The sequence below is a fragment of the Castor canadensis genome, chromosome 8 (genome assembly GCF_047511655.1).
Source record: "Castor canadensis chromosome 8, mCasCan1.hap1v2, whole genome shotgun sequence".
Classification (NCBI taxonomy): Eukaryota; Metazoa; Chordata; class Mammalia; order Rodentia; family Castoridae; genus Castor; species Castor canadensis.
In genome coordinates this window covers 21,560,708-21,573,820 of record NC_133393.1, presented here as the reverse complement: position 1 = coordinate 21,573,820, position 13,113 = coordinate 21,560,708, and the positions used below count along the sequence as shown (strand labels likewise).

At 56.8% G+C, this 13,113-nt stretch overlaps 1 protein-coding gene across 1 annotated transcript in view; it reads left to right on the top strand.

Moving 5' to 3' along the window:
• Itpr3 (inositol 1,4,5-trisphosphate receptor type 3) overlaps positions 1-13,113 on the top strand; it is a 64,380-nt gene that overhangs the window by 49,100 nt on the left and 2,167 nt on the right. Inside the window, exons 34-57 of the mRNA XM_020164149.2 lie at positions 595-715; positions 1,423-1,613; positions 2,154-2,302; positions 2,455-2,563; positions 2,655-2,745; positions 2,853-3,022; positions 3,197-3,371; positions 3,512-3,696; positions 3,864-4,064; positions 4,221-4,331; positions 4,776-4,871; positions 4,996-5,097; positions 5,189-5,275; positions 5,862-5,972; positions 6,046-6,238; positions 6,462-6,587; positions 7,018-7,190; positions 7,827-7,991; positions 8,607-8,799; positions 9,323-9,427; positions 9,505-9,632; positions 10,389-10,554; positions 11,121-11,281; positions 12,606-12,767. Coding sequence (XP_020019738.2) covers positions 595-715; positions 1,423-1,613; positions 2,154-2,302; positions 2,455-2,563; positions 2,655-2,745; positions 2,853-3,022; positions 3,197-3,371; positions 3,512-3,696; positions 3,864-4,064; positions 4,221-4,331; positions 4,776-4,871; positions 4,996-5,097; positions 5,189-5,275; positions 5,862-5,972; positions 6,046-6,238; positions 6,462-6,587; positions 7,018-7,190; positions 7,827-7,991; positions 8,607-8,799; positions 9,323-9,427; positions 9,505-9,632; positions 10,389-10,554; positions 11,121-11,281; positions 12,606-12,767 — 3,471 coding nt within the window. The remainder of the gene's footprint in view (positions 1-594; positions 716-1,422; positions 1,614-2,153; positions 2,303-2,454; positions 2,564-2,654; positions 2,746-2,852; positions 3,023-3,196; positions 3,372-3,511; positions 3,697-3,863; positions 4,065-4,220; positions 4,332-4,775; positions 4,872-4,995; positions 5,098-5,188; positions 5,276-5,861; positions 5,973-6,045; positions 6,239-6,461; positions 6,588-7,017; positions 7,191-7,826; positions 7,992-8,606; positions 8,800-9,322; positions 9,428-9,504; positions 9,633-10,388; positions 10,555-11,120; positions 11,282-12,605; positions 12,768-13,113) is intronic.

The window sequence follows — 13,113 nt, the reverse complement described above, 5'->3', positions numbered from 1 at the left end:
TTGTGTACTGCCTGGTTGGTTTTGGTGTCCCTTGAGCTGAGCCAGGTGGATGGCTTCTACATTCTGACTTGTTGCATCGGTGGAAAACTCTGGACTTTGTACAGGGGTCTGTACCCAGTCGCTGAGAGTTATGGGTCCTCAGTGCATCCCCAGATTCCCAGACTGGAGTCAGTCTTCACCCCACAGCTTCTCAACTGAAAGAGCTGGGTTTTCCTGGAGAAGGGTCCCACTGCACTAGCTAAATCATAACACCAGGAGGAGACAGAAGAAAGCAATAAAAGGGGCTGCCGCTGGGAGTGTAGCTCAAGTGGTAGAGGATTTGGTTAGCATGTACGAGGCCCTGAGTTCAATCCTAAGCTCCACTATAAAAATGATAAAAGGGGCTGCCCTTGAGCACAGGGCCGGAGATAGGAAGGTAGTAATGCAGCCAGGCAGGTTGTGCACTACTGAAGAGATTGAGGGTGATTTTCTAACTGGCACATAACTGCAAGGTGGCTAATGAAGGCCCTGGCCCTCCATGGACCCTGGTCACTGGGCTTGGAGCTGCCCAGGTGGGAGTGGGCAGAGCCACAGCAGGTTGTGTGCCTCTTATAGACGCACCAGACGATCGTGGTGCAGCTGCTGCAGTCCACCACGCGGCTGCTCGAGTGCCCGTGGCTGCAGCAGCAGCACAAGGGCTCTGTGGAGGCCTGCGTCCGTACCCTCGCCATGGTGGGTGAGTGCCAATGCTGGCCAGTTCCCCCGCCCTCCCTCTCCTCCCCATGGGGACACCTGTGCTTACAGTTAGCACCTCATCCCTAAGCATGCTGGTCAGTCACCTGCTCCAGGTGGTTCTCAGTAAGTCCCTCTTGGTATCTACCTGGCATTTCGACAACCATTTTTAACTCTGAGTCAACTCTCCAGAGGAAACAGCAAGAGTGACCTTCCCCAACTGGAGTTGCTTTCTTTTTTTTCCCCTTCCTCCCTCCCTCCCTCCCTTCCTTCCTCCCTCCCTCCCTCCCTTCCTTCCTCCCTTCCTTCCTCCCTTCCTTCCTCCCTTCCTTCCTCCCTTCATCCCTCCCTCCTTTCCTCCGTCCCTTCCTTCCTTCTTCTCTCTCCTCCATCTCCTCCTCTCCCCCTCCCTCCCTTCGTCCCTCCCTCTCTCTCTCTTTCTCTCCCCCACTTCTCTCTTTCTCTCTTTTTTTTTTTTTTTTTTTTTTAATTTTGTCCTTGCAAGTAATCTCAGACAGGAGGGAGGCCGATAGGTTGTTGGGGAAGGAGGAGGGGTCAGAGGCAGAGCCCAAACAGGAAGAGAGCAAGTGCCTCAGGCCTTGCACCCTGGACTAGCGTACCTTCTCCCCCAGCATGACATCCCTTGACGTCCTGAGCCTGGCCCACCAGCCCCCACCCACCCCGGCCCTCCAGCACCCCCTCTCCCTGCAGCTAAGAGCAGGGCCATCTCGATGCCCATGGACCTGGATGCCCACATCAGTGTGCTGCTCAGCAGTGGATCCAGTTGTGCTGCCGCTGCCCAGCGAAGTGCTGCCAGCTACAAGACTGCCACTCGGACCTTCCCCCGTGTCACCCCCACCGCTAACCAGTGGGACTACAAGAACATAATTGAGAAGCTGCAGGTGAGTGGGGCTGCCTGGCATTTGACTGGCTGACTCTGCAGCTCTCCTCCTGGGGAGGGCAGGTTCTGGGGAGCAGATCCCTTCCTGTGTGCCTGCAAGTCACAGGAAGGGGCTGATTAGCTTGTTCCTCCTCTGGGGCTCTTGGGGACAGGCCCTGGGGTAGGGGACTGGTCAGGAGAACTTGGAGGCTTGCTGTGGGACTGGAGCTCATGAAGGGGGTTGGGCCATCCCTGCCTGTTTATGCAGCCCATTTCTGCCCACTGCCTATGGACGGGGTGTTGTGGGTTGTTAACCTCACATGAAGATAGGCCAGAGAGGGCAAGGAGTTTGCCAAAGGTCAGAGCTGGAGGAGTTTGCCTAAAGTCACGCTTTGGGGTCTGAGCAGGTGTGCTCTGAACAGACAGGGGCTATGCCTTGCTCAGGCCATCTCTGCCAGTCCAGGGCCCCTTAAGACAGGCCCTGTGTAATCTGTGGTGCTGTTTGGTGTTTGGGGGAGAGGTGTTCTTGGGTCTGGTAGTGACTCTGCCCTGCCTACCTCAGGACATCATCACAGCTCTGGAGGAGCGGCTGAAGCCCCTGGTGCAGGCTGAGCTGTCGGTGTTGGTAGATGTCCTGCACTGGCCTGAGCTGCTCTTCCTGGAGGGCAGTGAGGCCTACCAGCGCTGCGAGAGTGGGGGATTCCTGTCCAAGTGAGTGGGTGCCAGCTGGCATGGGGGGCAGCGGGGGCACAGCATCCTGGGCCAGGGGTGGGTCTGATGGGGACAAGGTTGGCCCCCAGGATCAAAGGGCCAGATGGGATGTGGCTGCACAGCTGCCCTGAGCTGCTGCTTCCCCTGCCCAGGCTGATCCAGCATACCAAGGACCTCATGGAGTCAGAGGAGAAGCTGTGCATCAAGGTACTTCGGACCCTGCAGCAGATGCTGCTCAAGAAGACCAAGAGCGGGGACCGGGTAAGTGCAGGGTGGGGACCTGGGGGAGAGGGCTGCAAGGATGCAGGAGCTCAGGCCCGCCAGTATGGGCCTCACTCCCATCCTCTCTCAGGGCAACCAGCTGCGCAAGATGCTGCTGCAAAACTACCTCCAGAACCGGAAGTCCAGCTCTCGGGGGGACCTTCCAGACCCCATGGGCACTGGTCAGTGCTGCCTGTCTCTATCCTGTGTCCAGGTGGCCTGTTCCCTCCACTGCTCCCTTCTACTCCTCTGCCACACTGGCTCTCCCTCAAGCGAGTCCCTCTTCCAGGCTTGGACCAAGACTGGTCAGCCATTGCGGCTACCCAGTGCCGGCTGGACAAGGAGGGAGCCACCAAGCTGGTATGTGACCTCATCACCAGCACCAAGAACGAGAAGATCTTCCAAGAGAGCATTGGTTTGGCCATCCGCCTGCTGGATGGGGGCAACACTGAGATCCAGGTGCAGTATGGGGGGCTGCCTGTTTTCCATCTATGGGTGCCAGCTCATATTTGGGAGGTAGAACTCATGGGAGTGGTGACTGGGGCTGAGGGAGCTTGCCTGCAAGTGGGGACCCAGGGCCATTAGAGTCAGGTCCAAAGCTGAGGCTACTGTCATCCCCCTGTCCACCTCCAGAAATCCTTCTACAATCTGATGACGAGTGACAAGAAGTCAGAGCGCTTCTTCAAGGTGCTGCATGATCGTATGAAGCGGGCCCAGCAAGAGACCAAGTCCACAGTGGCTGTCAACATGAATGACCTGGGAAGCCAGCCACGTGAGGACCGGGAACCAGCAGACCCCTCGAACAAAGGTCAGGGGAACAAGGCAGTCCCACAGGGTGCAGGGTGGGGGGTTGGTCATAGGGCAGGATATACAGGGCAAGGGAGAGATTCAGGGAAGGGTCACAGGCAGCTCCCAGCAGCCCTAACCTCACTAGATCTCACCCTCCAGGCCGTGTGGCCTCTTTCTCCATGCCTGGCTCCTCATCCCGTTATTTGCTGGGCCCCAGCCTGCACCGGGGGCACGAGGTGGGCGAGCGCGTGCAGAGCAACGAGATGGGCTCGTCCGTGCTCATCATGCAGCCTATCCTGCGCTTCCTGCAGCTGCTGTGTGAGAACCACAACCGCGACCTGCAGGTGAGCACCTCGCCTGCACCTGCCTGGCCCCTTCTGTCCAGCCAGCTGGTGTCCTCAATCTGGCTGGGCATGGCTGCTCTGTGGCTGCAGCCCACAGGATAGTGGTCCTTAGGCGGCCTCTCCCTCCTGCTGGCGCCATGCCATGTCCACCCGTCTGTGCTCGGCAGAACTTCCTGCGCTGTCAGAACAACAAGACCAACTACAACCTGGTGTGTGAGACGCTGCAGTTCCTGGACATCATGTGTGGCAGCACCACGGGGGGCCTGGGGCTGCTGGGACTCTACATCAATGAGGACAACGTGGGCCTTGTCATCCAGACCTTGGAGACCCTCACCGAGTACTGCCAGGGTCCCTGTCATGAGAACCAGGTGAGCCAGTTGTGGCTGGCTGAGCGGCAGCTGGGTGGGCAGTGCCGACATGTAGGTGGATGGAGTGAGCTGGGCAGGGAGCGAGGCTGAGGTCTCTGGAGCTACCACAACTCTGAGGGGCCCCGGGCCCTATGCTTCCCTCCTGCCTCCTGCCAGACCTGCATCGTGACACACGAGTCCAATGGCATTGACATCATCACTGCTCTGATTCTCAATGACATCAGCCCCCTGTGCAAGTACCGTATGGATCTGGTGCTGCAACTCAAGGTGGGGCCTGGTGAGCGTGTGATGTGTGTGCTGCACATGTGGCTTGTGTGTCCAGTGTGCGTGGTGGTGTGTGATGCAGGTATCACACACATGATGCATGAGCGTCTGATACATACATGTTTGTGTTACACAAGAGTGCAGATGTGGTCAAACATGCCAGGAGGTACTCCAGAAGCAAAGGTGTCCTGGGTTCATCAAGGACTTCCTGTGTGTGTATCTGTTGTCTGGGAACTTGAGCTGTGGGTGGCAGAGCGGGGTGAGGCTGGCCTAGTGTGTGCGTGTGTGTTTGGGGGGTGTTATTCAGGATACTTCTTAGCAAGCATGGGACTCGGGCTGGGAAAGTCATGGCACATCTTGGATTCTGGGACTAGAGTGAGGAGGAGGATGCGGGGGCCCTGGTGGGAGCCCTCAGCCTTGGTTGCTTCCCCGGTTGCCTCCACCCAGGACAATGCATCCAAGCTGCTGCTGGCTCTGATGGAGAGCCGGCATGACGGTGAAAACGCGGAGCGAATCCTCATCAGCCTGCGTCCCCAGGAGCTGGTGAGGTTGGGCTGATGGGTGGGTGGGAAGAGGGGACCGAGCTGGGTGTGCCAGGATGGGGTGAGGGCCTAGCAGGCCCTACTGCCCCCGGAAGAGGGCATTCGAACAGGTGATGTCCCGCCAGGTGGATGTCATCAAGAAGGCCTACCTGCAGGAGGAAGAGCGTGAAAACTCCGAGGTGAGCCCACGTGAAGTGGGCCACAACATCTACATCCTGGCTCTACAGGTACCAGTCCCACTCGTGACTTCACCCTGCGGTCACACCCCACTACCATACCTTACGACCACGTCCGTAACAGTGTGGCCTGCTCACTCAGCTTTCTAGGCACAACAAACAGCTGCAGCACCTGCTGAAGCCCGTGAAGCGTATCCAAGAGGAGGAGGCTGAGGGCATCTCTTCCATGGTGGGTGTCCTGGGAGAGGGGGAGGTGGCAAGTTTGGGAGTAGGGAGGGGCTTAGGCCCAGGAACATGGCCCGATAAGAGATTGGATGGGCCAGTATCCACCTGAGGGTGCTCCCACCTGAGGGAGGGGATGAGGGAAGGTCTGAGATTTGAGAGGCCTGTGGGAATCAGGGAGAAGCTGAGACCCAAGGGTGGCCTGGAACTGAGTGAGTAGCTTGGACCTGAGAGCAGGGCTAGAATTTGAGGGTGGGAACTGGACTGGGGCCAGAGGTAAAACCCGAACTTAGAAGTAGAAGCAAAATCTGGGTGGATCTGTGGTGGTCTGGAAGCTTCAGGCAGAACCCAGGTCGCTCCCGTGCCGGACTGACGAGGGCGACTATTGTCTTGTGCAATACTTGGCTTCTGCTTTCCCAGTCCCCTTCCTTTGTCATCAGATCTAATTGGTGGGCTTGGCCCGTGCTTTCTTCCGTGAGATATTCCCTGGTGTGCGGGTGGGAGCCTGCCTCAGGCCTGGCGGGTGGGGGGAGTGGGTGCCAGAATTGGCTGTGTGACATCTGAGCCTGTCCTGGTACCTTCCCCCTCCTCAGCTCAGCCTCAACAACAAGCAGCTGTCACAGATGCTCAAGTCCTCTGTGCCTGCTCAGGAAGAGGAGGAGGACCCCCTGGCCTACTATGAGAACCACACGTCACAGATTGAGGTGAGGCCTGAGGACGTGGGCTGGGGGGAATGAAGGTCTCTGTCCAGGAGTGACTGCGTACCCATGTGTGCAGATTGTGCGGCAGGACCGCAGCATGGAGCAGATTGTGTTCCCGGTGCCCGGCATCTGCCAGTTCCTGACAGAGGAGACCAAGCACCGGCTCTTCACCACCACCGAGCAGGACGAGCAGGGCAGCAAAGTGAGCGACTTCTTTGACCAGTCCTCCTTCCTGCACAACGAGATGGAGTGGCAGCGCAAGCTCCGCAGTGAGGACCAGGGGGCAGGAGGGCAGGTGGTCCCAACCCCCCATCGATGCCCCTTAGGCTTCCCTGGCCTGTGGAAGGTGCCCCCCCACTGCCTCTCCCAAGGAGTGGCTCTTTCAATCACATCTTGCTCTAGAGTGGAACCTGGAACTTGTGAGGGCAGCGGTGCTCATGTGTGGCAGGCAGCAGGGACCCTCTCACACCAGTGCACCCCCTCCTCCCACAGGCATGCCGCTGATCTACTGGTTCTCCCGCCGCATGACCCTGTGGGGCAGCATCTCCTTCAACCTGGCAGTGTTTATCAACATCATCATCGCCTTCTTCTACCCTTACGTAGAGGGTGCGTCCACAGGTGAGGACGTGGTGTTGGTGGCAGAGACCCCAGAGCCATCCTGTTCTCCCAGGTTAGGGCAGAGTTTTGGGGCAACCCAGGCTCTGAGGGGACCAGATGCAAAAAATGGGAAGAAAAACCCTGTACTGCCCTTGGGACCCTGTGTGTATGGTGGGGAGACAGGTGTGGCCCAAGGGACAGATGGGATCTTTGACCGCGGGGAGACTGGCACATGTGCATAGTTGGGAGCTGGAAACCAGATATGGCAGCGGCACTCAGGCTATCCCTCTTAGGCCTAGAGATGCAGGAGAAAGGGAGGGTGCTGAACTTAGGCTCCAGGACCTTCGTAGCGAAGGCTCCAAGGAAGGGGAAATTCTTGGGGTGTCTTGGATCTGTGTTGGCTGTGGTGGGCTTGAGCAAGCCCCACTCACTGCTGCCTGCTGGCCCCCAGGTGTACTGGGCTCCCCGCTCATCTCGCTGCTCTTCTGGATCCTCATCTGCTTCTCTATTGCGGCCCTGTTCACCAAGCGCTACAGCATCCGGCCCCTCATTGTGGCGCTCATCTTGCGCTCCATCTACTACCTGGGCATTGGGCCCACGCTCAACATTCTGGGGGCCCTCAATGTGAGTACTGGGGGGAACCCCTCCCCAAGCCACTCCATTGCTTATCATGTGGTTGGCCTTGGAGCTGGCCTGCCAATCCCAGCCACTGACCTGCCCTGTCCCCTCTGTGTCGGGGACATTATAGACCAAGCTCATTATAGACCAGTGGTCAGTGCCATTGTGTGCCTCCTCCCCTCCCTTGACAACTGTGGGCAGCTGGCACTTGGACAGACAGATAGGAGCCACTTTGAAGCAGCAGCTTCAAGGCTGTCTTGGTGGCACACTGCACTATTCATGGATGGACATTCCTGGCAGATGGAAATAAAATGCCTTGAGCAAGGGGGTCTTTTTCCTAACTAACCCAGTCACCATAAAGGCCAGGGGAAGTCTTTGGCCCCATCCTCCTGTGTCTAAGCCCCTTTTTTTCCCTGGAGCCAGAGGACCCAGGGACTTACATAGTTGGATCCCAGGAGCCCAGATGCACTTCTAGAAGCAAACTCAGTGCTGTGCCTCCCTCCATGCTGAGCAGGACCAGCTCTGATTCATTCCACTGGAGCCCTGGCCTCTGAGCTGGGTGTGGGCTGGGCATGGTCGTGGTGATGGGGTAGACTCAGGGTGGATAAAGCACTGACCTTCATGCCCTGCGCTTGCCTGCAGCTGACCAACAAGATCGTGTTTGTGGTGAGCTTCGTGGGCAACCGAGGCACCTTCATCCGGGGCTATAAGGCCATGGTCATGGACATGGAATTCCTCTACCACGTGGGCTACATCCTGACCAGTGTCCTGGGCCTTTTTGCCCATGAGCTGTTCTACAGCATCCTGGTGAGCCCACTGGGTGGTGTGCAGCCAGAGAGGCTGTGGGGGGCAGTTGGGGCTTCCCGTGAGCAACATGTGGTTCCCTGCATCAGTGGACTTTCCCTTTTGCTACTGGGCTGAGAGAACAAATTTTTAGAGTCCTCTTTATCCTGACCTGTCTGTCTTCAAGACCCTGATAGCCCCTTGTGGTGCCATGAACCCCATCTGTCCAATATTTTGGGGTAGGGGAGTGGTCAAGCCTGGATTCTGGAGCCACACTGTGGGTTTGCATTCCAGCTTGACCACACCTGACTGGGTAAGTTTGGGCAAGTTACTCAACTGCCTGGAGCCTCACAACAGGCTCTACTTTCTAGAATAATTTTGGGGATGAAATGAGCCAGTGTATGAAATGCACTTAAAATGTTTCTTGGCAAGGGGCTTCTCCTGTTCACTCCACGTCCATGGAAGTAGAACTGAAGTTCCTCCAAAAAGCCTCTCCCAGGTCCACCCAGCTGCTTGCGCGCAGATGCCACTGGGCAGAGCCTGTGGGATCCATCGGGAGCTCAGGCAGTCCTTGAGGTCTGGCAGTCCCCAGGCAGAATGCCTGGCCCAGCCCCTCAAGGCATCATCCCTGTCCTGCAGCTCTTTGACCTTATCTACCGTGAGGAGACACTGTTCAATGTCATCAAGAGTGTGACCCGCAATGGCCGTTCCATCCTGCTGACTGCCCTGCTGGCCCTCATCCTTGTTTACCTCTTCTCCATTGTGGGCTTCCTCTTCCTGAAGGATGACTTCATTCTCGAGGTGGACCGGCTGCCCGGCAACCACTCCAGAGGTCTTGGGGGTTTCCTCTCCGGGGTGTGTGTGTAGGGGTGCCACTAGGCCTGCGCAGGTGATTTGTGTCAGGACTAGATGTGGAGTGCTCCTTGCCTGTGTCTGCTGTTGGATTCTGGGATGGTCTAGCTCACAGTGATCTGCTTCCCAGAGGGTCTGTCTCACTGCAGTCTTTCTTTTCAGCACTGAGGTTTGTACTCAAGGGCCTCGTGCTTGCTAGGCAGGTGCTCTGCTACTTCAGCCACACCTCCAGCCCTAGCTCACAGCCCTAGGTTTCCGAGGGGGTGGGAAACCTTGGGTTTGCGGGGGCTGCCTGTGTGCCAGGCCCAGGAATACAGAGCCTCCTCCCTGCCCTTAGTGCTCAGCCCAGTGGGGAGGAACATGAAGATCCTACTTCGTAGACAGCGTGGGGAGCAGGTGGGATCCGGGGAGGCCTCCCCGGGGCATAATGCTGAGGACAGACCTAGGAGGATGGCAAGGTCAGGCATTTGGACCCCTGGTAACCTCATCCCTTTCCCCTCCAGCCAGTCCCCTGAGGATGCCACATGGTACCGCCACATTTGTGGGCGCGTGCAGCGGGGACCAGATAGACTGTGTCGCGGGGGTCGCAGTGCCTGAGGTCCTGGAAGGTGAGCATGCTGTGTGTATGGGAGTCAGGTGGGGGCCGGCGGCAGGCGGCCTGGGGCTGAGCACTCTCCAATCTCAGAGGACGAGGAGCTGGACAGCACGGAACGGGCCTGTGACACCCTGCTGATGTGCATCGTAACTGTCATGAACCATGGGCTGCGCAATGGTGGTGGTGTGGGTGATATTCTCCGCAAGCCCTCCAAAGACGTAAGCACCCTGCTCCGCTCCCGATTCCACAGAGCCTGGCTCCTCTCAAACAGCCAGTGCTGACACTCACTTCCCACACCCCTCCAATTTCCAGCGACATGCTCCTGAGCTGCCTCGCAAACCTCCCTCCACCCCTCAACTCACCATAGATGCTAAGAGGAAAGATGAAAGATGTTGGCAACCCAACTGCACCCCAGGGCTAGGGAAGGTGTGAGTCAGGCAGCAGACTCCAGGCCACTGCTTCCTCCAGCCCACAGAGGGAGGCAGGGCACTGCAGGAAGCTGAGTCGGCTTTGTAAAGAGCCTCAGGATTTGGCTAGGACAGCCAACAGTCCTGGGTGTCAGTCCATCCCAAATTGCTTGGGAGTGACAAGCCGCCTTCTTGGCTAGACAGAGGGTTTCTGGAATGTGTGAGGCCAAGAGTCCTGAGGGCGGGGCACAGAGCTGGCTCTTCTTCTAACCAAAGTTAGGGAAAGAAACAAGACTCAACTTGTAGCCCAAGCTCTCCATTCCAAATTCAAACTTCTGTGGGCTTCCTTGTGGTACCCTGCCTTGTCCAAATCCAAACTTGAGATTTCTAGTTGTAATTCTTGCCCCATGGGGCCAGATGCGGTCTCCTGCTATCTCCATGGCCCCTACAGCCAAAGGCTCTCGTTTCCTTCTGCCATGACCATAGCCCTTGACCCACTGCCTGAGTCCTGTCCTGCCCGATAAGCTTGGGGACGCTGGGCCCAGCCTTGATGCCTCACTCCTGCAGGAGTCTCTGTTCCCAGCCCGGGTGGTGTATGACCTCCTGTTCTTCTTCATTGTCATCATCATTGTGCTGAACCTCATCTTTGGAGTGATCATTGACACCTTCGCTGACCTGCGCAGTGAGAAGCAGAAGAAAGAGGAGATCCTCAAGACCACGTGCTTCATCTGCGGTGAGGCCTGTGCACAGCTGGGCATCTTCTGAGGCCAACAGTGCCCCAGTGTAGCCTCTGGGAAACCCCTGGGTGGATGGCCTGCAGGTTCCTTGCCTGTCCCAAAAGTGAGGAGAGCGTGGCCTTGCCTACACTTGGAGACAGCAGGGAGTGGGCAGGGCCCTCAGAAACCATTGCTTCAAACCTCTTGGGTTACAGATGGGGAACCCATGGCTGTCAGTAGCCTTGAGTTTCTGGTTTCAGTCCAGTACTCTTCCCAATGCTGGTAATGCCCTTGCCAGTGACCTGAGACCAAGAAGCAGGAGTCACCTGCAGGACACATCATTCCTTACTCACCTCTTCTTGCCCCCGGGCTCGGGGATTCTGGCATTTGCTCCTAGAGTTCCCAGCTGCAGCAGGCAGGGCAGGAGCTCCCTGGCTAAGTGGTTGGTGCTTTAAATAGAGTGACCTACACAGCCCAGAGTGAGCTGTCAGAAGTGGTCCCCACGAGAACAAATGTCCCTTCCACTGGGTGGCCCATGGTGACTGTTGGAGGCCATGGCTTTATTCTTGCCCTGGTCCATCAGGTCTGGAGAGGGACAAGTTTGACAACAAGACGGTGTCCTTCGAGGAGCACATCAAGCTGGAGCACAACATGTGGAACTACCTGTACTTCATTGTGCTGGTGCGTGTGAAGAACAAGACGGACTACACAGGCCCCGAGAGCTACGTGGCCCAGATGATCAAGGTGAGGGCCAAGCTGGACCTGCTAGAGTCCAAGCCACTGTGCATCACTGACCTTCATGGCCACTATTTCCGCATCCTCTGGGCCTGGAGGTGGGACAGCTGCAGATACTTGTTGAAGGTCAGCAGGGGAGTGAGGCACAGCTGGTGCCAACTCTTAGCTGTGCAGATCCTGCCAAGTGCCCATTAATATGGAGGGGCTGCTTTGGTTTTTTGGGAATCAGGAGAACAAACCCATGGCAAACCTGCCAGCCAGGAAGGATGAGCGTGACATCCCGTGGCCTTGGATGCAGTGGCGCTGGAGAGGGGAGACCTTGCCCATGCGCAGGGCTGTTGCTCTGTGGTCATTCTGAGGGGCCTTTTTTACTTTAACAAAAGTGGAGTAGCTTCCTGAAGTCTGGATGGTCCTGGGCTGAGAGGGAGCCTGGGGATACTTTAGAATGTCAGGCTTAGTGCTGGGTGTTGTGGTTCATGCTTGTAATCTCAGCTTCACAGGTGGCAAAGGTTAGAAGATTGTGGTCTGAGGCTGACCTGGGCAAAAGTGCAAGACCCTATGTCAAAAAATGCTAAAAGCAAAAGGACTGGGGGCATGGCTTAAGTGGTAGGCTACAATGCCCTGAGTTTAAGCTCCAGTACTGGGGGGAAAAAAATCAGGCTTAAAGGAATTAAATATAATCTGTCCAATTTCCATAGTCACAAAGGCAATGAAGAAAAGGTTTTGTCTTTTACATTTGTATTTTGAATTGCTCTTTGAAAAGAGGTTTGAAAAGAGGTTTGGCCTGAGAATTCACACTTGTGACAAGGAACCACAGAACTGCTTGGTACCTCTCCTCCCTCCCCTGCCTGGCCCAGGAACTGTGGCTCTGCCTCTCAGACACGTGTCAGATGCCAGTCCTCTTCTGCAGAGCCGCCTGCTTCCTCAGTTTGCCATCTGTCTGACTCGAATCTTCCTGAAGTGTGGGGCGTGTGTCAGGGTTAGGTGGGAGGGAGGAAGGAAGGAAGGAGATTCTGGTCTGGGTGCAGTGGCCTTCCCTGCACCTTTGAGGGTGTCACAGTAAACAGATGGTACTGATAGCAGTGAAGAACTCAGACTCTGTTGATCAGCCGAGTAATGGAAGGCAGCTTGTCATGGTGGCAGAGCCATGGTGGCAGGGGTTAGCTGCCAGCTCCCTCTGGCCCAGGGAGGACCAAGGTCAATTCAGATTTTCCCATGACACATCCCTAGCAAGTAATTTGGCCAAGGGTGTAGCCAAAGCCTCCCCCAGATCACTGTTTTCCTAAGCAAAGCCTTGCTGGGCCTGTCACATCCCCTGAATGATCTCTTCCAGAACAAGAACCTGGACTGGTTCCCGAGGATGCGGGCCATGTCCCTGGTGAGCAATGAGGGCGAGGGAGAGCAGAATGAGATCCGGATCCTCCAGGACAAGCTCAGCTCCACCATGAAGCTGGTGTCTCACCTCACCACCCAGCTCAACGAGCTCAAAGAGCAGGTATGTGTGTGTTGCCCTGTTCCACCCCTCTATCCTTGGGGTTCCACAGGAAGCCTCAGCTGCCATGTGGGTGGAGGGTTAGGTGCTGGAGCCTCCATTCCTGGCCTGGGATGTAAAGGCAGGTTCCAAATACTCCCCTCTGCGGCCCCTGAAAGACAAGGCCATGTTGCACCTTGGTGCAGGTGTGAGGCCCTTGTCATCTATGTACCTTCCCCTGCCAGCTGCTAAGACTGTCCTTCCAAGGGTCCACTGGTGATGGGGACCGAGGCATCCTGTGCTTCTTAAACCCCTTACCAGAGGGTCCTCCTCTGCATCTGGCAGGGATCGCATGACTAGACAGTCCATC